General features: G+C 51.4%; 1 protein-coding gene across 2 annotated transcripts; it reads left to right on the top strand.

Annotated features, from left to right (window-relative positions):
- ZFP36L1 (ZFP36 ring finger protein like 1) lies at window positions 1–26,479 on the top strand. 2 transcript variants are annotated; one of them, XM_082384415.1, is made up of 2 exons: window positions 1–1,438; window positions 23,634–26,479. In XM_082384415.1, the coding sequence occupies exons 1-2, from the start codon at window positions 1,433–1,435 to the stop codon at window positions 24,591–24,593; spliced, it is 966 nt and encodes a 321-aa protein (XP_082240541.1). In that variant the 5' UTR covers window positions 1–1,432; the 3' UTR covers window positions 24,594–26,479. The 2 variants fall into 2 exon arrangements, with proteins under 2 accessions (XP_082240541.1, XP_082240540.1); XM_082384414.1 differs by lacking the exon at window positions 1–1,438 and adding an exon at window positions 20,847–21,210.
- Window positions 26,480–26,888: the final 409 nt, after the last annotated feature.

Raw genomic sequence — 26,888 nt, forward strand, 5'->3', positions numbered from 1 at the left:
CCGCCTATAAAAGGCACTGGGGATGAGCAAGGCCACATCTTCAAATGCAGCAAGGGGAAGGAAGCCCTTCTCTAAGGAGGGACGGCCGAGTGTGCGGACATTGCGCCATCACCGGGACCCCGACCCCGGCCCACCGTGCTGTTCGGCGGACTGGCCACTGGAGGGCAGTGCGACCACGTCCATCGCGCCCCTGACCGGCTGCTGCCGGCAGCAGCCCTCGGAGGCCTACCCGGGAGACAGCTGGGGCGGCTTCAGCCAGGAGACAAGAAAATAGAAAGGGATCGCGGCCCAGGCTGCGGCCTCGGCTCACGGGCCCCAGACGTTCTTAGAGGCCGAAGGGACCCCGCCGGCGCGCATCCCCGGCCCGGTATCTCCGAGGGGGCCTCCCTGCCTCGCTCCTCCAAGGCCCGGTCTGCTGCCTGGAAGGCTGGGAGTTTGGCTCGCCTGGGGCCTGAAAGGTTCGGAGGTCCCGGAGTGCAGGACGCGCAGGGGAGGAGATGCCGTCAAGCCGCCGAGGGCAGAGCGCCAGGGGCAGGACCTTGACCGCCTCCCCAGAGGCAAAGGGCAGCCTCCCGCGTGACCCCCTCCGAAGTGCAAAACAAGGCGGCCATCTTGGCGGCGCCTTAACCCTCTCGTGGCCGGGGCCCCGGCCCAGCCAGGCCAGGGCGGGCTTGCGGTTGGAAGCTGCGATGCCACGGGGACGGCAAAGAATTTCCAAGAACTTGAAGAAAATCCTGGATCCTGGCAACTCCCTCGGGGGCGTTTGGAAACCCCATCCCGTTAGCATTAGGAGCCCGAGCCTTTGTAAGTGCATTGGACTTGTTCCAGCCCCCTGATTTCTTCTTGCCCCGTGTTCCAAAAGAGAAAGCCAGAGGCAGCAAACAGGCAGCAAACGTCGTTCCTGGTGGTCATCAGGTGTTTGGGGCTAGCAGAGCGTCTGGAGCCCAGACGAGTGTGTATCCAAGTGTTGTATCTTGTTGCTCACAGCGTAAAGGGCAGCTTCTTCACAGGCAGGCCAGTCTCCAGGCCAAGGACTGGCAGCCTGGAGCTGACTCCAAGTGGCCGCCTCCTTTCAGCCCCTCTCCACCGTGAGGACTTTAGCTGCCATTCTGAATGCCATTTGAGGAACCATAGGCCCTCCAGGCCCCACCATTCCTGTGGTCTCATATCTGATCTGGCTCACACATCGATATTGTCTCTCTGTCATTTGGGTACTTTTCAGCTTCTAGTATACACTTTCTTCTTAGTATCATCAGCCCTTCGAGATGCAGCTTAAATATCAGCTTCACCGGGAAGCCTTCCTCCAGTTCTCCCCCTTCGTTTCCAGCAGAGCCTGTCATTTCCCTCCTTGCTCACCGGAAGCTCCCTTGGTCTCTGCTGTAGGATCTCCTGTTTTCCTCTCTGCATCCCCTGCCACTGAATCGTGGGCACCATGAAGGTAGGGACTGTATGACGGTGGTCTTTGCATCCCCCTTGGTGCCTCGCACGTGTAGGTCATTCAGGAAAGGGTTGCTGCAGGAGCATCATGAAATTATTGAATGGGTTTTGGTGTTGTAAACAGATTTCCCAAACACTCTGAACCTTGAGCAAAGGAACATGTAATGGTGTTTTCTTAAGCCCTGTAATGGAGTCCTTTTGTGTGTTTAATTGCTTTGTTATTTTTGGTGGAAACGTCAGGGTGCCATAGGAACAAAAACCATGGGTCCTAGCTTGACCAAGAGGACTAAGCACTGAGCCCCAAGTGTTCTCATTGCTTCCTCTGTGTGGCCTTGGGGTCGGAGCCTGTGACATGGGATGGCAGGCAGCAGGGCAGACCCCAAGGACCAGCAAAGGAAGGTCTATGCATCTGGCTGGGCTTGAGGTCATGATTTCAGGCTGAGATCTCAGGATGAAGCAGAAAACAAAGTGCCTTGAGAGTCTTGGAGAAGGTGGAAGCTAAAGGAAGAATCCTTTCTTTTTCCTTTTAAAAGAAAAAGCCAAAGTGCCTCATGAAGGACTCCAGAAAACTCCTTTCATGCCTCACCCGCAGATGATTTGCTGAACGCTCATTAAGGGGAAAACAAAGAGGTGGTTTTGTTTATTTATTTAAGAGGAAAAATAAATGAGCTGTGACAAAACAATTTGAAACCAGGCCCCTCCGAGACCTGGGCTTTCACTTCCTTGATGGGAAGTAAAACAGAGAATCTGAATCCCCCTCCAAATAAAAGTGAAGTTAATAATCAGACAGCTCAGCCCTGGCCACATCCTGTGTCAGCTCCCTCCCTCTCTTGGCTCACTGTTTATAGCTGCAGAGCCCAGAGTCGACTTAACTCTTTCCTCCCCATCCCTCTGCATCCCGGGGAAGCCCAGCCCTGCTCTGAGGCCGGCAGGCTCCTCATACCTTCTGGTGCAGGCCTCGCCTCTGCAAGGCTGGCTCTCCCCAGTCCGCACAGGGCGGCCAGCCTGCCTCTCAGCCTCTGGCTGAGGAGTTTAACAAGCCCAGCTTAGATTTGAGTGATGTCTTCTGCTTGTCCTGCACAAAACCCGAAGTGGGCACAGGAGGGCTGCGCTGGGTACCTGCTTACCTCTCCACTGCCCCAGGGAAGCACTAGCTAAACCCATTCCCACTCCAGACGCAGGGCCTGTGCTCCAGGCAGCCTCCACAGCCTGGTGGTCTCCTTGAACTGAGTTCTGATGGAAAGAAGCACAGACCTTTGGGGCTTTTGGCCTGTGCTGAGAGCAGTACTATGCACGTCTCCGAGCTGCTTTCTATGAGGACTTCACGCTCTCTTCAAATGCCTTCCCATATTGTAACCAGCCATTGTTGTAAGCAGTGATCCTAGAGAGTCATTGTTACCCTCTTTTTTAAAAAATTTATTTATTTATTTTTGGCTGCGTGGGTGAGCGCGCGCTTTCTCTTGTGGCGAGCGGGGGCTACTCTTCGCTGCAGTGCACGGGCTTCTCGTTGGGGTGGCTTCTCTTGTTGCGGAGCACAGGCTCTAGGCGCGTGGGCTTCAGTAGTTGTGGCATGCGGGCTCAGCAGTTGTGGCTCGCGGGCTCTAGAGCGCAGGCTCAGTAGTTGTGGCGCACGGGCTTAGTTGCTCCGGGGCATGTGAGATCTTCCCGGACCAGGGCTTGAACTGTGTCCCCTGCGTTGGCAGGCAGATTCTCAACCACTGCGCCACCAGGGAAGCCCTGTTATCCTCTTTTTACAGAGCAGGAAACTGAGGCACAGAGGGTTAAGTACCTTGCCCATTATTGCAGAGCTGGGATTTGAACCCAGGCATTGTAGCTCCAAAGGTCTCACAACAGAGACTGCTCTCTTCTCTGGAGCCAGGGGGCTTTCTGAGAGCTTAGAATAATCCTGTGAATGCATTTCAAAGATCCCAAAGCCCAAGGACCTTTCGAGAACTTTCGAACTTTGTCTTGGGCTCTCTTCCTTTCTATTTCTTTCTGGGGTGAAGGCACAGAGAACATGTGGTGGGGTCCAGTGGACAGTGGAATGAAAGAATGTGGAGCAAGTTAGGATGGGACACACCTTTCATCCGCTTGGCAGGAGGTTCTAGAGCAAGGATCCAAGGACTTGGCGTGGCCGTTCTCTCAGCCACCAGTCTACCTTCTGCTTTTACTATCTCCCTCGTCCCTGCCAGCCCTGTAGCTTGTGGGTCCCTCACCCGAAGTCACAAACACCCTCTTCTGGCTGAAGCTGGTCTTGCAGGAAGCCACTCACCAGTTGCCTGGGGCAACTGGCAAAGACTTCTGAACTGGCGGTGTGGGCCATCTGCCTCTCTGGGATTCTTCCCTCTGCATGCCCTGGCTACTGAGATTTGTCTTGGAAGCTGTCTGTTGCCAGGTCACCTTTGGTGGGTCCCTCGGACCCCTGGAGGGTGTGTTGTGCTGCCCCCTGGTGTCTAGAGGCTGTCCTGCCCGCTCAGCTGCTTAGAGCTCCAGAAGCTCCCTGTCGGGGTGCTGCTGAGCACAGGGCCTGCTGTCTGTGTGTCTGTGCGCCCCAGACCCCTTGCCCCCATCTTTGGGAGTGAGCTGAGCTGCTGAAGATCTGCTTTCTTAGGATGCATTTCTCCATTCAAAGCCACAGCCCAGACTAGGCAGTGCCCTATTCCTCATTTTCTTTTTTTTTTTTTTAATTATTTGCTTTATTTTTTTTTTTAATTTTATTTATTTATGGCTGTGCTGGGTCTTCGTTTCTGTGCGAGGGCTTTTCTCTAGCTGCGGCAAGCGGGGGCCACTCTTCATCGCGGTGCGCGGGCCTCTCACTATCGCGGCCTCTCTTGTTGCGGAGCACAGGCTCCAGACGCGCAGGCTCAGTAATTGTGGCTCACGGGCCTAGTTGCCCCGCGGCATGTGGGATCCTCCCAGACCAGGGCTCGAACCCGTGTCCCCTGCATTGGCAGGCAGATTCTCAACCACTGCGCCACCAGGGAAGCCCCCTATTCCTCATTTTCTGACTCATTCTTCATCTAGAGAGAAAACTCTGGGAGCTTCATCCCTGTTCTTCCCAGAGCAGGGGTGGCTCCTCTGGGGAGGGAAGGGGACAGCAGTGGCTTCTTTGTGATACCCAAAGGGGCCGACACTCAGCAGGTTGCCTGGCCCAAAGAGGTCTCAGAGAATGTGTACCTTGACTCGTATTTAATTTAGATGTTTAAGTGAAGCATCTACATATCAAACAGAGCGCCCAAGCTGGGGTGGCTCCACCGTGGTCTGGTCGACATTTGCCAAACACCCCTCAAATCAGACCCGGCCTTTATCAGTGCTTCCAGTGCTAGGGCACTTTAGGACCATTAATCTCATTTACCTCACACTCTGGGAAATGGGGTACGTGTGATTCTCCCCACTTTACCAGTTGAAGAAAGTGAGGTTAGAATAGCTGCCTACTCTGCTATAGTGGCTGTCTGCTAGAAAAAAAAAAAGTTCATTGTGGTTTAAAATACACTGAAACCAATTAAATAATTTTCACTGAGTTCAAAAGCAGTGCAAATGGACAATAGTCCCTCTGAATGTTTTTTCTCGGCCTGGGAGGCCCTGAGGGGCAGGACTGCATTCTTGGTCCTCAGCATGTGCGAGGCGGAGGGTTTGGGGCACTTTCCTGATCCCGGAGTGGTGGTCTCCCTGTCTGTTCTCCAGCCCTTCCCAGCTCCTGGCAGGTCTCCCCACAGCCTTATCTCTTGTCCAAGAGCACATGTCCTTGGGAAGTAAATATCGTGTTGCAAGAACCAGTAAGAGGAGAATCCCTGAGTTAACATTTTTTTTTCAGCTTTTATGAACTTAAAACATTATGCAAAACTTCAAACATATACAGAAGGAGACATACCCGTCACCAACATCACCAACTCGGCCAAGTTTGTCCATTTACATCACCATCTGCCTCCCCACGTCCCATATAATTTTAAAGTAATTCCAATGTGTCAGGTCATATCACTTCATCTATCAGTATTTCAGTATGTATCTCTAAAAAAAAAGAACTCATTATACTTACCCACATTGTTCTTTTTTTTGTTTTTATAAATTTATTTATTTATTTATTTATTTTTGGCTGTGTTGGGTCTTCGTTTCTGTGTGAGGGCTTTCTCTAGTTGCGGCGAGCGGGGGCCACTCTTCATCGCTGTGCGCGGGCCTGTCACCGTCGCGGCCTCTCTTGTTGTGGAGCACAGGCTCCGTAGTTGTGGCTCACGGGTCCAGTTGGTCCGCGGCATGTGGGATCTTCCCAGACCAGGGCTCGAACCCGTGTCTCCTGCATTGGCAGGCAGAATCTCAACCACTGCGCCACCAGTGAAGCCCCCCACATTGTTCTTATTTCACCTAAAAGTTAATAATACTACCTAAATATTACCAAGATTCATTTGCTGTTCACATTTCCAGAACATTTTTTGAACTCTTTGCCTTTCTACTTAAAAAAAAATCGGCCATGAAATAAGAATTTCTCAGTGTTTGGTCGTATCCTTACAATAGCTCCTACAAGGACAGATTTCTGAATCTGGGCAAAAATGGCCAGTTACTAATTCTCTGAGGCCGGCGATCATTTTTAAGCTCACCCCCTGCTACAGCCCTCCGCTTGGCCAGGGCCGTGCACATAGTGGGGGCCACGTCAGTGTGAGCGGAGTCTCACGTAAGGTTGAACACAGGGAGGGTGGGGATGCAGCACGTTGCGCTAATGCGGAAGGACTGGAGAGCAGCCCCCTGTGTCCTCCCACCCACGGTTTGAGTGGCTGTCCTTGGCTTTCCGTGCTGTGCTCCACCCGCCAGCTGCCTGGGCCTCCTAGGGGACCCTCTTCTCTCTCTTGCTTGGGATACTTGACTCTTTTCCAGTGACTCCGTGGAGCCCCACTTTGTGGGGCCTCCAGCCGTCTTGGTTTTGCCAATTTGCTGCTTAACATACAGCAACAGTTGACGGGGTGGTTCAGGGAGTGAGCTGCTCACTCATGCCAAGTGCTTTGCTCATCTGTCCTCACGGCAGCCCCAGGAGATGGGTATTGCTGTCACTGCCATTTCACAACAGACAAGACTAGGGGAGGGCAGGTAAGTGCCTTGCTGGCCTAGGAAGGGGCAGTGCTAGGATTTGAAGGGGGTCACTCAACATCGGGTGCTCTCCATTGCAGCACACTGGTTCTCAGACTTGAAGATTTGTTTAGCAAAATGCTAGGCAACTTGGCCTAGGACCAGGCACTTACCCTCTTGAGGACAAATCTCGACAAGTTAGGATCTGCAGTCGCCATGCACTTTTCCCTGCAACATTCCCATCTTCCAGAACAGATATGGCATTACTTATTATCATACACACCCTTATTAGAAGATTAGCTCAGTTGAATGGAATACATTTTAGGTCATTCAGCCTCTAATTTCCTGCTTTGTCTTTTTTTATGGTTAAATAATAGTTTGAGTCATAGATTACATGACTGTGACAGGTTTGAAGGTTAGGAGGGATGGGAAGAAACAGGGTTGAGTATCTAAGGCCACAACCTAGATATTATCCCTTCTGTACATTTTGTCACATCTCTCAGTTGTTGATACTTGGAAAAACGTGACTTTCGGAATGTACAGAATCAGGGGCAGGTACTTAAGAATTCTCAAGGGAGAAGGGCTGGTGTGGGCACAGTTTTTTTGCCTCAGTCAATCAGAGTTCAGCCCCTGTGGCTTCCCTTGGTTGAACTTTGGAGGAGCCGTCTTAGGTGGCCTGGTGAGGCTCAACCCTTGTCCATGGGGAGCTTGCCTCACCCACCGCGGACAGCCGGGGCACAAAAGCTGGGTGCTAAACTATATAAATTCACTCGCATTTTACTTCCTTTACTTCTTGATTTTGCCTTGGTTTGTTTCAGCTTTCTCCCAACTCCTGCTGCCCTAGAGAAATGGAAGAGTAGGTAGAGGTGGGTTTGATTCATTAAGGGAAATGGAAAAACCAAAGCAGACACAGAGGAGAGAGGCATTGGCGGAGTCACAGAAGAAAGAGAAGCAACAGAAGGCAGAATCAAGAGGCCAGACAGGCAAAAGGAGAGGAACCAGTGTCTTCTGTAAGTGTTCATGGGGTTTATGGACACTAGGCAGTGAAGGCAAACCTCCAGAAGTTGTTTGCCCACCATGGCAGTGAGAAAACTGTGGCTATCATTAGGTCCCCTTCAGAATGTCTGGAGATGAATTTAGATCGTCAGCATTGTTTCCAAAAGTTGCATTTGCTGGGACTCCTCTAGTTTTGCCTAGAGTTGGGTATACCAATCTTCCATGAACCCCTCTTGTTCCAGGAGCCGTGGGTCTGTGGATTGGGTTAGCCCTGGTCCTCTGAGAGCTCCCTGGAAGATGCAGAACTGATGACCCAGCTCCATCACACCTAACGCTTCTGCTCAGATTCTCCAGGGCGCCCTCCAGAGACAGCATGATGGAAGCCACCAGGTTCTGCAGTGAACTAGACTGGTTTTTGGCCTTGCCCCAGGAAGATCAGCCCTCACTCTGCAAAAGACCAATGGTGGGGGTGAATTGGGCGAATTGTAGGAAAAACAAGGGCAAGAAGGAAAGCTTGCTTTTCTAGGACTGTCCTTGCTCAGTGTTTGGAGGAGTCTGAAATCCACAAAAAGCAGTAAGGCTCAGAACATTCCTGACTGTGGTTGGTTGAGGGTCAAAGCAGTTGTTTTAAATCCATTGCTGCCTCTTTTTCTCTCCTGGGTCTCTATTTTTAATTTTTTTCTGGTGTTGTTTGCTTTCACGTTCTTTTTTTTTCAGAGTATTCATATCTTACCCCCTCTTCTTTTTCATTCTCAATTCTCCTTCCCACCCCACTCTGCCTTCTTAGCATAATTTTTCTTTTCTTTTGGCTTTCCTTGTTCTACATCTGGATTCCCGGATGGTTTATTCTGTCTGTTTCCTGAATTTCCCTCCTCTCCCATTTCTTATCGTTTTTTGTTGTTGTTGTTCTTGTTCCTTTTCCTTCGGCTTCAGTTCTGTCCCCTAAAGCTTTCCTCGGGCCACACAGGCTTTTAATTCTTGTTCATCTGTTTAAGCAGTGCTGGCAAGAAGCAGGCCACAGCCGGCAGGCAGAGCCACGGTGGCAGAAGAGGACCTGGGTGTCTGCAGATTCTCCCCCAGCCCCGGGGTCCTTGGAAGAGGGGCTTCCTTCTGGAGAGTGGGCTGGGGCAGTGCTGCTCTCCCTCTGTGCGGCTTGACGTCGTCTGCCAGGCCTGGGCTGAAGGTTGGGGGCAGATGGTGTTTCCTCCACGGTGTGTGGGCCTGGGCCCCACTGCTCAGGGAGGCGATGGAATCAGCCCTTCTCGGTGGACAGGTGGAGGACTCATCAGGTTCCACCCAGAAAGGCTGAGGCTCAGGGGAGGTGCCCCATGGGGAATGTATCACTTGCCAAGCTCTGTGCTGTAGGTGGGAGGCCTTGCAGCCTGGGGGCTGCCTCTGGGGGAAGTCTGGGGATCCTTTGATCCTCGGTCTCTGGCCGAAGCCAGCCTGGGCATCTGGAGCTGTCTGCTGGGGAGACTGAGGCAGTTTTCCAGTGGAAGGTCCTTCCTTCCCAACAGCCCCCCACCCCTGGCCAGTGGGCGTTTTGAGGGCCCAGGAAGAATGCAAGAAGAGGCTGATAGCTGCGAGGTGTCTTAAAGGCTCTTGGCCACTGGGAGCAACACAAACCCCATCTGTGGGAGGCCCTGAGGGTCAGGTCTGGTACCGATAGAAGCAGGTGGCACTTCTTGATGGGTGCGGTGGCAGAGAAATCCTAGAAGTTGCAGCCGCACCCCTCCTTGTCTGGAGTGGCGTGGGAGGCGGTGGGAGCGGCCTGGCCCTGCTGCCCAGCTGTCTGAGGCAAATCAACTGGAGTCCATCTGGCTGTCCTCCCTGGCCCAGGCTGGCTTCCCACCCTGGGCCGTCAATGCCATTGGGTGCTGGCTGAGTCCTCAGCGGGCCCAGCTGAGGGGTGGATGTGTCACTGCTCCGCCAGGGGCACAGCTGCAGCTGAGTTGCACCCTGGGGTGGAGGGGCCCAAGAGCGCCAGGTGGACGCCCACCGGGCTGCGCTGCCTTCGCCTAGGCCCTGTGGTGATGGTGGCCACGTGCTTCTCTGGAAGTGCCATCAAGTGCCCCCTCGCCTTCTCCACACCTTGCTCCCTTGCCGGGTCCCATCCATTCCTCCTCCTTCATCAATGCACAATCTCCGGGGCCACTTTAGAAAAGACTGTTGATTATATCAAAGCTTGAGAGAAATCTTTGCTTATTTTATATTTTGCTTATCATTTCCTTATGTTTTCTAAGCCTCCAGTCCTAGAGTCCAACTCTTGGGTCTAGCATCCCTCAAGACCCTAGAACCATAGCCCCAGGAGCCCCCAGGCCCTGATTCCTGGGCCCCGCAGAATTGGTTTATCAAGGCAGAGCCTCCCTCCTTCCCTACACAGAGGGCCAACCTAGACAGGAGGGATGATGAGGGGATAGATGATGAATTTTCTTCTAAGTTCTCCCTTCAATTCTAGAGGAGGGCTGGGGGCGAGGACCCGGCCTCTTTGATGTAGGAATTTAGGTGGGGATTAGGATCCGGCAGCCTCTTGCCCTTCCCACCTGAGCCCAAAGCACACGCTCCTTCAATCTGCGGTCTCAGTGCCGCCTCGTTCCTGCCACCTCTCTCTGCCTTCCCCCTTCCCACGCACCACGTTGTATAAATATTTACACCCCCGGGCTGGCAGGAATCTTTCTCCAGCTGCTTCGCTGGTCTCTGGGAGAGCTTGTTCTCTTACTGAACAGCTGCAGCAGATCTGGTTGCCTTTGGTCAGACAAGGGCAGGCCCTGGTTTGGGGGCCCATGGTCCCCCTCTGGGGTGGAGGGTGCAGTTGGCGGGAGAAACTCAACTCTAAAGAGGTCACAGGGTTGTGGCAAAGACCCATGCTCTCCTCTGCTGGCTGCCTGTGTGGCGCCCCTCCGAGAGTTGTCTGGTCCCTGCTCTGGCGGGGAGGGTGGGTCCTGCTTCTCACAGGGACAGCTCCTGAGGGCGGGGTCTGCGCCTCTCTGGGCTGGGTTTTGCTGGATAGGGCTGGAGGATAATTTCAAAGCAAGCTGGCTGGAGCTAGGACAAAACAGGAACTTAGTGTACCTGCAGGCACTTTACAGTTTACAAGTAAGTGCTATACCCTTGATCCTCGCTGAAGCAGATCCCCTGGTTTAGAGCTGGAGAATCTTCATATTGGGCTTCTCCCCACCTCCCACCCCAGGCCATCCTCCCTCCCACCAACCTACCCGGGGGCTGGGGAGTAGAGAGGACAGGTGCCTCTTTCCCCACCTAACTTGGTGACCCAGGAAGTGGGAGTTTGCCAAAGAATCAAGCTGCCATTTGTTGGGTTCCCACCGGCCTGGCACTGTGTGAGGTGCTTCCCCATATTCTCATGTAATTATTCAAGTCTTAAGCCCAGCAGATTTTTTAGCTTCCTTGTGTGTGTTTCCTCTTCCTGCCCTCAAGACAGCTGCAGCCGCGTAGCCGTGAGCTCCCAGACACAGGGCCCTGCCTTTCTCTGGTGCTTTCGGGTTCCGTGGAACCTCCAGGGGCCAGCTGGTGGACACTAGTCTCACCTAACCTGCAGTGGGTGCAGGTCACCTGCTGCCGCCTCCTCTCCCGTGCCTCAGTTTCCCCCATGTCTGTGGGAGGTAATTAACCTGTGCCCCATAGATAATTCTAAATGCAGTGCAGGGACAGGTTTTAAAAAGCGACAGGGCGGTGTCATTTAACTCCTTTTTCTGTGTTGGGGGGTTGTGACAGAAGACAGTGTTCAGGTATCGGGTACTATGAGGCATGTGTGTTTGGTGCTTGGGGAGCCTGAGGAGAAGGAAGACAGGGATAAAAAGGCCTGGATTTCACCAGGTAGCGGAGCCACTGGGGGTGCAAATGGGTGGAGGGGCGGTCCTGATGGGCACCTGGGACAGAGGCCCTAGTCTCTCCCTACACTCATACTTGTGCGAGAAAGTAGACACGTAGATTCAATCTGTCTGTCTCTCTCTGAGCTCAGACTTTTTCTGGGCCTGGGAGGAAAGCTGCTGTCAAAAAGTAAAAGGCCTGGCCCAGTGCTTGGTACTCAGTGGGTAGAGGGCCATCCCAAGGTGAGGCAGGGGAGGGGTGCGCTGGGTCTGGCCTGCCAGGGAATGTATAGAGAGGAAGGTAGGAAACCACAGCTCAGAGACGTGCTGCTGGGAGATATTCCTGTTGCTGCCTGCCTCCCCACCCCCAAAAGGTAAAAGAAAACCCAAATAAAAGTCTGACCCGGCAGATATTAATACTCCAGAGCCAGGGCTGGTGTGCAAGCAGCCGCCCCCCGCTTCCCCCTTCTGTTTCTATAAGCGGCTGAAATAAATTTAGCGAAACAACCCCACCCGTCTGAGGGCCTAAGATTTCAGAGCAGTGGGACTCTTTACCCTGAAAGCCCCTGTTTTTCAGAGCTGAGAGCTTTTTGTTTAAATTCCCTTTGAGAATGGAATGCTCTTGATCTAAAATAATTATCGTACAGCAGTCATCTATTCCTCATAGATAAATGCTTTGACACAGTATGGCTTGCTAGAAAGCCGATCTACAGATGCTGTACAGCTTAAAATAGTCAACTCGATGGGGCCACTGCCTAGTTGGACCCGTTGGGATATTTATTGTAACATTATTCTTTGCGATGTCTGTGTGTGTTCAGCCAGTCCCCTCTGTTGTCTGTCACAGGACAGTGGTTATTGCTGGCTAAGTTGCCGAAGTAGAGAATTACTTATTTAGGGCCTACTGTGTGCTAGGCACTGTGCCGGTCGAGTTGAGAGCAGGAAGAGCCTGCTCCTGGAGCAGACATGCTGGGGGGAAGAGAGATGTCGAAAAGTAAGATGACTACAAAAAACCGGCAACTAATATCGTACTTAATAGTGAAAGATCGAATGCTTTCCCTTAGGATCGGGGTCAAGGTGAGCGTGTCCAATCTCACCACACCTATTCAACATCATAGGGGAAGTCCTAGACAGGGCAATAGGGCAAGAAAAGAAATATAATGCATATGACTGGAAAGGAAGAAGTCAAACTATTCCTATTCACAGACAACATGATTTTCTATATTAAAAAAATAAAAAACCAAAACTCAAGGAATCTACCAAAAAAAACCTTCTTAAAACTAAAGTGACTTTTGTAAGATCACAGGATGCAAGGTCAATACACAAAAATCAACTGTATTTCTATAAACAAGTAATGAGAAATTGAAAACTGAAATAAAAAATTACAATACAGTTGGCCCTTGAACAACACTGGTTTGAACTGCACAGGTCCACTTATCTTTTTCAGTAGTAAATACTACAGTACTATGTGATCCGAGGTTGGTTGACTCTGCAGATGCAGAACCATGGATATGAGGAACTGCTCATATTCCAGAGAGCCAACTATAAGTTATACGTGGATTTTTGACTGTGAGGAAGGTTGGTGCCCCTAACCCCTGCATTGTTCAAGGCCCAACTCTAGTTCCAAAAAAAAAGGGAAATATTAGGTATAAATCTAACAAAATGTATATAAGATCTGTGTGCTAAACACTACAAAGCACTAATTAAAGAAATCAGAGAAGACCTAAATAAATAGACATATCATGTTCACGGATTAAAAGACACAATAGTAAAGAAGTAAATATGTACTTCTTCCTGAATTGATCTATGGACTTAATGCAATTCCAATAAAAATCCCAGTAGGATTTTTTTGTGGTTATAGACAAGCTGAATCTGAAATTTATATGAAAAGGCAAAAGAACTAGAATAGCTAAAACAATTTTGAAAATTAAGAATAAAGTTGGAGGAATTATACCACCTGATTTTAAGACTTACTGTAAAATTATGATAATCAAGACAGTGTGGTATTGGCGAAGGAATGGACACACAGATCAACAGAAGAGAATAAAGAGACTCATACAAATGTGGCCAACTGAATTTTGGATAGGTACAAAAGCAATTCAATAGAAAAATGGTACTCTTTTCAATAAACAGTGTTGGGATTAGACTTGCATAGGCAAAAAAAATTTAACTTCAACCTAAACCATGTTATATAAAAACTAACTCCAAATGGATCTAACATAAAACTATAGAAAATCTTAATGACCTAAGGTTAGGCAAGGAGTCCTTAGATGTGTCACCAAAAGCATGATGCATAATAGATAAAACTGATAAGATAGACCTCATCAAAATTTAAAAACTTTTGCTCTGTGAAAGATACTTTGTTCCGAGAACGAGAAGATAAGGTACAGACTGGAGAAAATATTTGCAAACCACTTATTCAACAAGAGCCTGTATCCAGAATATATAAAGAACTCTCAATACTCAACAGTAAGAAAACAAGCAACCCAATTAAAAAGTGGGCAAAAGACTTGAACAGACATTTAACCAAAGAGGACATACAGGTGGCAAATAAGCACATGAAAAGTTGTTCAATATCATTACCTGTTAGACAAATGCAAATGAAAACCACAATGAGATACCACTACACACCTGTTAGAGTGGATAAAAGAAAAAATATTGACAATTATAAGTGCTGCTAAGGATTCAGAGCAACTGGAGACTCTCATATATAGTTGTGGGAGATGCAAAATGGTATATCCACTCTCAAATAAGGTTTGGCAGTTTAAAAAAAAATAAACCTTAACATACACTTAGCATATGACTGAGCAATCCCACTCCTACTTATTTAATAAGAACTTACGTTCACACAAAAATCTATACACAAGTGTTTACTGCAGCTCTATTCACAATGGCCAAAAACAGGAACTAATCCAGTGACCTTTAACAGGTGAATAAACAAATGGTGGTATACCCATACAGTGAAATACTATTCCTCAATTAAAAGGAATGAACTATTGATACATGCAACAGCATGGATAAATCTCAAAGGCATCATGCTCTGTGAATTCATATAGACTGTATGATTCCAGTTATATGGCATTCTGGAAAAGACAAAATGACAGTATAGGGAACAGATCAGTGGTTTGCCAGAGTAAGGGATGGGGAGGGTCTGACCACAAAGGGAGAGCGTGAGGGAGTTTTTTTTTTTTTGCGGAAAAAAAATGATGGAAGTGTTCTGTTTCTTGATTGAAGTGGTGGTTACGTAAATCTATTCACACGTTTAAATTCATAGAACTGTACACCAAATAAAGGTCAATTTTACTGTATGTTAAATAGTTAAAAAAAAACAACTCACAAATTGAAATAACTAAGGAAATGAATATTCCATGAAGACAGAAGAGAGAAGACAGATACCTTGCCTTGATGGGGGGAGGGGCGCCAAGAATGGTTGAGGAAGTGATGCTTGAGCTGGGTACTAAAGAATGACTTAGAATTTACTTGGGGCAAAGGAAGGTCAATCAGATAGAAGAAATGGCATGTGTCAAGGCCCTGGGGCAGGAGGAAGGATGGTTCATTTTCATCTGAAACTGACTAGAGCACAGGGAGTACCTTGGAGGGGTGGGAGAGATGGTGGTGGGGAGGGGAAGGGGTATGATAGTCAAGACTGGAGCAGTAAAAGAGTCTGATTACGCTAGACTAAGGGTTTGGTTTTTATTCTAAAAGGGATGGGTAGCAAAGGGTTTTAGGCAATTGTAATACAAGATCAGATCCAGGTTTTGAAAAAAAATTACTTGGGCTGCCGAAAAGAGGGGGTTTTGGGGGCACACAGGAATCTTGGAAAGAACATCTCAAATAGGGTTTCTCAGTCTTGGTCCTATTGACATTTTGGGCCAGATAATTTTTTGTAGTGATGAGGGGGTGTGGGGGCTTGGCCTCTGCATTGCAGGACGTTTAGCAGCTTCCCCCGTCTCTACCTTCTAGATGCCAATAGCAGTGACCTTTTCTCCTCCAGTTGTGACAGCCAAAAATGTCTCTAGACGTTGCCAAATGTTCACTGGGGTGCAAATCACCCCCAGTGGAGGACCACTGCTCTAAAACAACCAAATCCAGTGCTTCTGGCTTCATAGTAGAGTCATCTAGGGAGCTTAGAAAATACAAATGCTGGGCCTCACCTCAGACCAACTGAAGCAGAATGTTTGGAGGTGGGGTGGGGCCTGGCACCTAGCATCTTCATCATTTTGAAAGCTCCCCAGATAATTCTGCTCAGAGTGATGTCTGAGCACCACCAGCCTAGTCCACCCTTTCCATCTGTATCTCAGAACACTGAAGCCCAGACTAGAGAAATGACCCACTGAACTGGAGGCAGAATAGCTCCAGGATCCTATTCCTAACTCCTAGACCAGTGCTCATTCCAGTGCCTCTTAACAGCTGCACAGAACATGCCCTGGGCGAACTGTGGAAGCCCAGCCTCCTTGAGTTACCAGCTCTGGCCCTCTGAACATCCCAGTGTTAAGGCTGCCATCCCCCCTTCCTGCAGAGCCCAAGCCCTCCCTTCCTGCCACCCCTGGAACTTCTGCCAGTTCCTTCTTCTACTCCTGCTGCTAGATTCACGGTGACCAATGTTTCCGAATGGGCTCAACAGCAAGGGTTCAGTGCAAATCGAAAAAATTTACTGACCACCTACGCAGTTCTACTCATGAGTTCCAGGTAATATAGAAGCCCCGGCCCTGAGGAGTTCAAAGTCCAGTGGGGAGTAAACAGGTGATTTCCATAAAATGCTGCAGGCTGCAAGGCACCACTGGGAGAGAGGCATTTTGCCTGCTGGGGAGCTGCCTGAAGCCCCAGCAAAAGGAAGCCCCAGGGAGGGGTGTGCAGCAACCACCAGCAACTGCTAGCAGCTTGGAGTGGCTGGGGGCAAATGGCTCTCTGAGGTAAGCACTGTCTGGAAAGGGCTTCACCTTCCTGACCATCCCAGAGGTGAAGTGACTTGCTCGAGGTTGTGCAACTGGTAACCAGCCGGCAGAGTTGGGCTTCCCATCAAAGTCTAGGTGGCTCAAAGCTCACGCGCTATCCTGTGTCTCTAGGCAGGCCCAGGCAAGGAAGGCAGGGTGGGGTGGGGTGCAGCTGTGGGCTCGCCTGGGAACTTAATGGAATAGTGGAACATCTCTGTCAGGAAAGTGTTAAAACAATTGACCTAAGGAGGGTTTAGGTATCTCACTGCCAGGCAATGAGAGCCCCCAGGGCCGTGCTAGCCCTGGGGCTGGACTCTCAGTCCTAGCAGGAGGTGGTGGGCTCCCTGAGCTGTACCCCAGAAGTTCCTGACACTGTGCAGAGCTGCATTTACAGTAGATGTCAACTGCCCTCTCTTGAAGCCTGTGGCTGGTTTGGAGGATACTGGCAGCTGAGCCATGCCCACTAAGCACTATGAGGGGCTTGAGGATATTGAGAGAAAGAAGAGTCTGGCTTTTACTGGATATCAACAGGCCCCAGTGATCTAGTTTTCAGAAATATTTGTGACAACAATCAGGTGTTTTTCAGTTGGGCAGCAGATCCCCATCACCTCATCCTGACTCACCTTGCTCTTCCCCAGGCTCTGGGCCAGTGCCCTCTCCCCCTTTCCAGGCCTCGGGGCTTGCCTTGTCCAGAGCTGGGTCTGGGGGTCACAGAGTGATCGGATCAAAGCTGTCAGTTGACCATTTCATGGACCTCTATACTGAAGAATCCTTTTGCAAAGTGAATACACCCAGAATTTGTTTCATAGTTTAATAAGGCCCCAAGAATGGTTTAGTTTACATACAATGGCTGGGCATATACAAGGGCTCAGCTAGACATGAGACTAGGCACTTTACTGGCCAATTTTAGGCAGAATTATTATCCCTATTTTAGAGGCTTTGGTCAGTGTCTTGAAAAGTCACACAGCTAGAAAATGGCAGAGCCAAGATTTGGATCCAAAACGGCCCAACTTCAAAGTCCTGGACCACTGATTCTCAAACCTTGGTGACTGAGTCACGAGCAGGAAATATACAAGGAATGCAGATTCCTGGCCCCACCCCAGAGCATCTGATTCACTGGGCCTGGGTCCAGGCTGAGGAATCTGCATTCCACAAGCACTACACCTGAATCTGAACCAGGTAACTCTCCAGCAGCGCTTGGCCCTTCCTCCCTCTTTCTAATCCAGGAACCCTGCCGCTGTCCCAGGGTCTTGTGTAGCAGAGGGTGGGGGGAAGGGTGGGGTCCGATCCGAAGAATTTGGGTTCTTTTGCAAATGACCTGAAGGCGGGGAGGAAGCGCAACATCGCAGGGCTCCACAATGGCAGGGCCAGGAGGGGGCTCTGGGATAGGAGTGCCTGGAGGGCGTTGGTGACAAGGCCTGGCCCTCCAGGGGCCAGTGGCCCAGCGCCCCACACCCTCACCTGCCGCGAGGTGCGCCCAAACTGGCCGGTGAATACATCCATCGCGCTTCCCTAATTCCGAGGGCTTTCACTTTACCCCTTCACAAAACCTAACAACCCCAAGCCAAAAATACCTGGTTAGACCCTCCTCGCAAGGGGACCGTCTCCGCACGAGCGGGGAGGGCCCGGAAGTCGGGCCTGGGACGGCGAACCTGGCTGGCTTATCGCCTCCCGCTCGGAAGAGACCGTGCAGGTGAAGGGGAGGCCTTTCCGGGCCCGGCGCGGGCGAGGAACCCTAGGGCTGAGCGCAGGAGGCGGGGGAGGGCCGCGCACGCCTCCCGTCGGGCTTCCGGCCCGGGTCGTGGCTCGTAGCTTTTCCCGCCACTACCGGGCACCTGCCGAGCACGTCCGGGCGGGGGCAGGCCGGCTCTGGCCCTCCTCGGCCCGGCGGGACGCTGCTCCCCGGTCCGCCGCGGCGCGGATGCCGGGTCAGCGAAGGGTTAAGGAGGCCGGCTCCCTCACCCTTGGAAAGTCCCTGAAATGACGTTGCAACCCGACAATTAAAAGAAGAGTTTAATTATAGAGACAGGCTCCGGGAGCTGGAACAAACCCGGTCGGTCGGTGGGGCCGGTAAACAACTCCGGAGCGAGCGGGCCAGGCTGGACGCCGCCCGCGGAGCCCGCGCCCCTGGGAGCGGGGGAGGGGAGCGCCCTCCGGGAGTTGGGAAACGGAGGAAATTCGAGGAATCGGCGTTCTCTTTCCGGGGGTGGGGGGGGGAAGACTCTTTAGCCAGACTGGGGCGCCCAGGCCGCGTCAAGGTGCTCCTGGCCGGCCCCGCAACCGCGGGGGGGAAAGCTGCGCCGCCCGGAGAGGGGGACATCGGGTGCGGGTCGGGACGCGCCCTGGGCCCAGCCCGCTCCGGACCCCTTCCCCCTCGCTTTCCACCCCTGCTTCTCCGCCCCTCCCTCGTCCCCCCAGCAGAGCTTCGCGAACCCTCCAGAGTTAAAGACCAACGGGCCTTTTTTTTTGCTGGGGGAATGGGGGAATCAAAAAACCGAAATAGCTTCACATCGGGACGCAGACAAACCTTGTGGTTTTAACGCGCACCCTACTCTGTCCTGAAATCTGGAACTCATTACCTCATCACTAAGAAACTGCACAAAACCGCTCCCCCAACCCCTCCTTCTCGAGGCGGCGAAGGGAGTGAGCAAACAGCCCTTTAAGAAAGAAACCTACATTTGAATGATTTAAATTAAGGTGGATGGAAGTTATTTCTCCTTCTGGCGCTTGCCAGATTTCAAGAAAAGCTGAAAAATGGGAGCAGGGAGAGGGAAGCAACAGGCAGCTGGACAGCAAAAGAAGAAAAGCAAGGGGCAGCAGCCGGGTTAAAAATGGGGCCATCAATTTAAGCCAGAGGGGACAAATAAAAGCAGACCGGACTGGGGATCACATAGGTTTGTGGCTGCAGCCAAAGCTGTGTGTTTCGCGAAGGTGAAAAACAACAGGTTCCTAAAACGGTTGTGATTTGGAAGGTTTGGTTTCCGGGTTTGCCCGGCCAAATTTATTGACAAATAAGAAATGCAGTAAAAATATGTGTGGGGGGGTGGTGGTGAGAGTGTGACTCCAGCGCTCTGCTCGGCCCGCCCCGACCTCTTCAAAGAAACGTGCTCATAATGGGGTGACCTAATTACATCGCAATGGAACCCGCTCTTAGCCACTCAGTGCACAGGGTTTCATAACAGACCCGGCGGCCTCGAGTGCTGGGAAGAAACGTGCGAGGGCCGAGGAGGCGGCCGGGCACGCGGGGAAACAGGAAAGAAACGCAGCGCCGCGGTTTCCACCTCGGTCTTGACTCCAGCACTCCGGCGGAGACCGAGGGGGCGGTGGGGGACACGTTAACAGTTTTTTATTTGGGTGGGTGGAGGGGCATCCGAACCTAACAGTAAATAAATATATTCTTTCCAGTTTTCAAAAGAGTGATAATTCAGGGCCTTTCGGTTTCGAGGATCCCACACCCCCCTCCCCCCATCCCGCCAAAACAGCGCAGTGTGACAAGCCATATGTTCCGTTCCCGTGCGGGCGGGGGAGAAGCAACAGTAAGTTGAAAGTGTTGCCTGCCCCCATCTCTTTACCTACATTCTTAGCAAAGTAACTTTTTTTCATTGTTCTGGCATCTAGGGGGTGTGCGTGTGCGTGTGTGTGTTGGTGGGGGAAGTTTCGGCGCGGTCCATGGTTCGGAGCGCGCGGGGAAAATCGTGCCTTGCTGGGTGTTTTTTTTGGGGGGGTGGGGATTAGGGGCGTTCATGAGGATTTAGGTTTTCTTTACAAAAATATTTAAAGATTGATGCGTGAAATAAATACCACAAGGAGGCCTGTTAAAACAACCCGGCAACTATACTCCAGTAAAAATTAAACAAACACCCAAACAATCCGCCCGGACGGTGGTCTTTTTCGCGACGCTCTCCCACCCCTGCTCCTGCCCACACTCGGAGAGTGTCCGCTGCAAAACGAGCGCGAGTGGAGACGCGTGCAGCGCGCTAAACCGCTTGGTGCTCGCCCGCGCCAGGCCGGGTCCTCCTTGGGGGGGGGGGGGAAGTCTCCCTAATCCTCCTCCCCCAACCCCCACCTTCGCCCCTGAAAAAAACAAAACCCTAGGCTTGAACGCTTTGTGCGCCCCTTATTTCCAATCTCCTCTCCCCTTGGGGTTTGCCGAGGGGAGCCGAGTGCGGAAAAGAACTCGGGAAAAGAGTTAAGTTGTGCGGCAACTTGGAGAAGTTTCAAGGGAGATCAGCTCAAGATGGGAACTGCAGCCCCGGCGCTAAGGACTGGTTTCTGCTCCCGCTTGTAAAAAGAGAAAGTCGAGCCCGCCTTTCTGCCCGACAAAAAAACAACAACACAACAACCAGAACCCCGAAGAGGGTGGAATGAGTGATGTCACAGAGCCGCGCTCGCAGGCTGACAAAAGGGGGGGGCGCCCCTCCCCCACTGTGGGGCGCGCGGCCCCAGAGAAGGGCGCCTGCAGCGCGGGGTAGCCAAGCGAGCGGACTCGAAACTTTTCCTCTTTAAGAAAAAAAAAGTTGTGCGCGGCTCGCAGTGGTTTTTTTTTTTTTTAATTCGCCTTCTTTCCTCGTCTCCCCTCCCCCTTCTTCCTTTCGAAAGTTTCTTTTTTTTTTTTTTTCCCAGAGTTTGACCGCAGGGCTGATTCAACTTCAGTGTCAATCAACTTTTTTTCCTCCTCTTCCTCATTTAAATAAGTTTAAAGCTCCTCCTCCCCCTCCGGCCCACCAAATCTGAAACTTATATAAATTGGGCTTCGCGCGCCGCAGCCCGGGAGAGTCAGAAAGGCGAGGGGCGCCGGGAGCAGGCGTGTGGGACTCCAGACCGGAGAGCCGGAGGCTGCGCCTTCCCCGCACCGGGACCTTCACGGCACACCAGATCCTCGTCCCTGCCCCGTGCGAGCGCCCAGGATGACCACCACCCTCGTGTCTGCCACCATCTTCGACTTGAGCGAAGTTTTATGCAAGGTAAAGTGGGGCGGAGCGTTTGCTTTTCAAAGTCTTTTTCTTTTTTCTTTTGTCTTCTAAAAGAACCCCCGAAAGTTTAGGTCTGGGAACGCTGGGGGGAGAGGAGGAGAGGCGAGATGGTTGTTTTTTCCGCCCCAATTTCTCCCCTCAGTTTGAAGGACTTTGACTCTCTGCTCCCCACCCTTTGAGTTTCAACAGTTCCTGGCGGGGATTACATGGGAATCCGGAGACCAGAGTTTTGGGGGGCGAAGTTTGCGTGGGGCTGCCTGGGGGACGCGGGGCATTGACTAGCATTGGGGCAAGTTTTCGGTGATTCTTTCGTCCATAATGTGCTGCTCTTGAGCCGGGTTTCGCGAGTCTGCTCGGTTTCCCTGTGCGCGCTCTGGGTGTCGCCGCTGCCGGGAGGGGTTCGAGTCTCTCCAGCCCCATTGCCGGACTGTGGGTCGGGAGGTGGGGGTCCCTCGGGGAAGTGAGTCTCGGGATGACGTTTTGCTGGGAGATTTCCCCTTCTGTCCTGGAGAGGCCGGGAATCTGCGAGAAAAGGCCAGGAGTTGTGGTTCAAAGGATGTTGCCAAACGAGTTTGCAATGGGACTTCAGTTCGTCCCAGCTCAGCCAGGCTTCCTCTGTTATAGCCGATCGTGCTGCAATCTTTGGGGTGAGAGTGGGACTCGGGTTCACCCGCTTACCTGTTTTCTGAGGGACCACGACTCCTCGATATGGAGGGGATGGGGGGACACGACTACAAAATGCCGGTCTGAGCTCAAGGGTCTCGGCGAGGAAGGATTTAATGAGGCCCTCAAGCCGTGTAGCTTGCCAGCCGGTGTGGAAAAAAGCAAGTTTTAAATCCGGAATATTCCAGGAGTGCCGTTTAAGCGTACATAACAGAAGCCTGTGGATGTTCAAGTTTTTTCGCCCCCTCTCCCCAATTTGAAAGAGAGAAGCTGCTAGGCTACTTTTAATTGCTAAAGTGTTTTGCCTGCTTTTAAACACGTCGGGTCATGTTGCTCTCTTTCCCCAGCTTGCTTCTCCAGTCCGTGCAGCTGCCAGGGCCCCAGGGCTGCAGGGTTGGGGTGCAGGGATACCCTGGAGCTGAAGAGCAACATCAAAAAAGTTTGAATTTCAGCTTCCTTCCCTACCTGCGCATTCCCAAACTTCTGTTGCCCTGGCGGCTGCCTGAACTCTCCCGGCACTTCTTCCTTCTCTTCCTGGCTCTCCCGCTCTTTGATCTATTTCTCTTTCTCTGGCTCCCTCCCCCCGCGGGACTTTTTAAATGAACCTCATTGTTGGGAACAGGCTCTCAACTTGGTTCCTGTAATCCGCTCTGTGGGGTGGTTGCTGTTACAGATTCCCGATCCCCCGCAGCTGATCCTAAGGGACCAACTTTAGAAATCGCACAATGACACCCACATGGGCTGGGAGCCAACTCCCAGGTCCCCTGCTCACACCCTTTCCAAATCTTGGGTACAGTTTGGGCAGGTGAATAGGGTCCCATTGGAACAGAGACCTGCCTTTGGTGCCTCTGCCCCCCCCCCTCCCCCAAATCCATTATTGACTGGGAGGAGGCTGGGGGGATTTGGTGCCTTCCTTTTCCTTCCCACCTGCAGCTTTGCGTTAAAGATTAAACACTGGCGCTCTTATCCAAGCGTGCTCTTGCAGCCAGGAGACTAACTGCAAAGGCATCTTCCCAGTGGAGGGGGTGGGGTGGGCAGTGACTGGTGGGAGAGATCACTGTAGAAGGCACCTCTTCTGGGAGCACAGGGCAATGAGTTTTGTATTCGGGAATCACATCCCTCTCCCTGCCAACCCACCCCCCTGCCAATCCGGGATTTCTCTTCCTGCCCCTCCCTCTCCCCTCCCATCAGCAAGGTAAAGCAAAGGCAGTCTGGAAATCTGTTGCCAAAGGAATGGAATGCTTCTGAAGGAGGAAGTTGAGAGTCTTAGGCCAGGTTTGGGGGGAGGGCGGCGGTTAATTAGGCAGGGACTGATTAAAAGGAGACCTAGCTCATAGTCTCCTGAGGGTGGGAAACGAGAGTTTGTGAGTTGTGTGAGATATTTTCAACGCAGGCATCTATTTGGGAGGTGAAGAAGTTGGATTTCATGGATGAAAGTGGTAGCTTTGGGGACAGGATATGAGGGTGCATTCCAGGGATCGGCGTGGAGTAGGTGCATGTGTAAAACAATTTTTTCACACAGGCCAGGAATTTTGTGACTTCTTATGCCTGGGGCCAGAGTAAACCCTCTTGGCTGGTTGAATGGGAGAAAGAGGGCGAGGGGTTTGCCAGGGCAGAGGTGGGGATGGCGGGTTCCTTTGAGACGGAGCATTTCTGATCGTGGAGGGGGCTGCCCTTAGTGGGTACCCTTCTGGGCCTGGAGGATGGCCTTTGTCACTAACCGCCGTCTCTCTTCTCTCTCTCTCCTCCAGGGTAACAAGATGCTCAACTACAGTACTCCCAGTGCCGGGGGCTGCCTGCTGGACAGGAAGGCGGTGGGCACCCCTGCCGGTGGGGGCTTCCCCCGGAGGCACTCGGTCACCCTGCCCAGCTCCAAGTTCCACCAGAACCAGCTCCTCAGCAGCCTCAAGGGCGAGCCAGCTCCAGCTCTGAGCTCTCGGGACAGCCGCTTCCGAGACCGCTCCTTCTCAGAAGGGGGCGAGCGGCTGCTGCCCACCCAGAAGCAGCCGGGGAGCGGCCAGGTCAACTCCAGCCGCTACAAGACGGAGCTGTGCCGTCCCTTCGAGGAGAACGGAGCCTGTAAGTACGGCGACAAGTGCCAGTTCGCGCACGGCATCCACGAGCTCCGAAGCCTGACCCGCCACCCCAAGTACAAGACGGAGCTGTGCCGTACCTTCCACACCATCGGCTTCTGCCCGTATGGGCCCCGCTGCCACTTCATCCACAACGCTGAGGAGCGCCGTGCCCTGGCCGGGGCCCGGGACCTCTCTGCTGACCGTCCCCGCCTCCAGCATAGCTTTAGCTTTGCTGGGTTTCCCAGTGCCGCTGCCACCGCCGCTGCCACGGGGCTGCTGGACAGCCCCACGTCCATCACCCCACCCCCCATCCTGAGCGCCGATGACCTCCTGGGCTCGCCCACCCTGCCCGATGGCACCAATAACCCCTTCGCCTTCTCCAGTCAGGAGCTGGCGAGCCTCTTTGCCCCTAGCATGGGGCTGCCGGGGGGTGGTTCCCCAACCACCTTCCTCTTTCGGCCCATGTCTGAGTCCCCTCACATGTTTGACTCTCCCCCCAGCCCTCAGGATTCTCTCTCGGACCAGGAGGGCTACCTGAGCAGCTCCAGCAGCAGCCACAGTGGCTCAGACTCCCCCACTTTGGACAACTCAAGACGCCTGCCCATTTTCAGCAGACTTTCCATCTCAGATGACTAAACCAGGGTAGGGAGGGACCCCCCCCCCCCACCGCCTATCCACCCCCCACCCCCGACCCCGCACCCGCACCCACATCCCCTACCCTTCCCTCCCTACCCATCCGATTCCTGACAAACCCCTACATTAACAAGGTTAAGCTCAACCCCTTTCCCCCTGGACCTTGGAATGCCCCCTCCCTCCCCCCTCTTTAAACGCCCCTCCTCCCCAACATAAGGACAAGTCAATTTGTCAATAGCTTCTTCTGGCTAGAACCCCCCCCCCAACCTCAATTTTATAGCCCACTTACCATGCATAACAGACAAGTCCCATATTTGTCAGTAGATGCGTTTTTTTCCAGCTTAAGCCTTAAGTGCCAAATCACAAAAGAAAAATCAGTAACAGTTTACAGAAGCAACTTAGTGCCTTGTGATCTAACTTTGTCACTGTGACTACATTACCTCTTCAGCGCCAGAGGGCACCCGTGGGCCTCCCCGGAGCCTCTGCCCAGGGGGAGGGGGAGGGGAAGGGGGGGCGGGGGAGGGGGGGACTTAGAACCAGCAGCTCCCTCCACTGGCAACACAACTGCACCTTTCCTGATTCCAGTCTCCCACACACTTCCTTCTCCCCTCTCCCCAGTAACCCCCCGCACCCGCCTTGGGAGAGTTGTTGCCAGACTTGGGTTTTTGGGGAAACCTAGCTTGACATTCAAAACCTTTTTCTTCCCGACCTGAACCTCTGTTGACTAATCTTGCCTGGGTTCGTGTAGGTCTGCAGGAAGGAAGACTGCAAAAGCGGATGAAGATTGTGACATAAGTGGGACTTTGTGATTTAATTTTTTTTCTTTTGTTTTAAGTGGGGAGGAAGGGGAAGCTAGATGGACTATGAGAGACTTGATTTTGGTGCTAAAGTTCCCCAGTTCGTATGTGACATCTTAAAAGAAAAAACAACAAAAAAATGAGAGTAAAGCTTAAAAAAAACATGTAAGGGGTGAGCAGTTAATGGTATTCATTCCACATACAATATCTGTGTAAAACGATTTCCTGTAGAAGTAGCTTTAATGGTTTTTGCTCTAGAATACCGTAGGTCTATCCTTAGAGCACTCACGCCATGCTTTTTTCCCTGGGTTTTAAACTTCATATAACTTCAGAAATTGGAGAGCAAAAATTTTGCTTGTCACTGCACATCAATATAAAAAAGCTTATTTAACTTATCAAAACGTATTTATTGCCAAACTATGCTTTTTTTTGTTAATTTTGTTCATATTTATCGGGATGACAAATCCATAGAATATATTCTTTTATGTTAAATTATGATCTTCATATTAATCTTAAAATTTTGTGACGTGTCTTTTTCCTTTTTTTCCACAGTTTTAATATATTATTCTTCAACGACATTTTTTGTAACTTTACACTTTTTTTGGTTATTTTATTTTAAAAAAATGAAAAATTAATTTAAAAAAATGCAAAAAACTGTTGGATTATTTATTTTAGAAATTTCCCCCCTTTGTGTTGGACTGCAAATTGAGTTTCTTTCTCTTTTGGCCTTTCACAACTAGGACTGAGAATGTATGTAAAAGTTCTGTGACAGTACAGAAGGAAAACAACTTTTAATGTATAGCTTCTAAAAGGGAAAAAAAAAAAAAGAAACCCTTTGACTTCACGTGCCCATCTCTAGACATTCCGATTGCAGATTTGAGGTTCTGGATTCCAGGTTTTGGAGTTTTCCAATGTTAATGCAAACAGAACTGGCACACACACATTAAGATGAATGTAATTATTATTCCTCTTGCTGGTCACTACCGTCGCTTTCTATTTCTCTTTCTTTGTGTGAATTTATTTAAAAGAAAAAAAACTTTTTGTAACGACTATTTGCAGTTTAAAAATCAATAAACCCATTTTTTCAAGAAATTGATGGTGAAACTGGTTTTGCTTGGTTTGTGGTTTTTCCCTCTGCCTGTAGGCTTGTCCTTTGTAGACGATGTAGGTGCTGGGAGGAGGAGGAGGAGGGGGGCATTGGTTGATTTCTCATCCTTACAGCTAAACCAATGGCTGGTTCCTTTGGTTGAGGCTGGAAGTCTGCTGAGCTTTGAGGGGGTGGGTAGAGGTTCATTGCAAAGCAGCCTGTATTTGTATTATCTGCCCTGTTGTTGGTTGTTGACAAGGGTCCAGCCTTACCTACCCTTGCAGCCTCGAAGGTTCTTCAGAGAGCTGAGGCACGGGGGCTTACTGTCTTCTCTGCCTAGCCTGTGGTCTTAATTCCTTTGGGTAACGTTTGGGGGTGCTGAAATGGTGAAGAGGGGGATGTAGCACGTGGCAT

The sequence above is a fragment of the Balaenoptera borealis genome (assembly GCF_965194805.1).
Source record: "Balaenoptera borealis genome assembly, chromosome: 3".
NCBI lineage: Eukaryota > Metazoa > Chordata > Mammalia > Artiodactyla > Balaenopteridae > Balaenoptera > Balaenoptera borealis.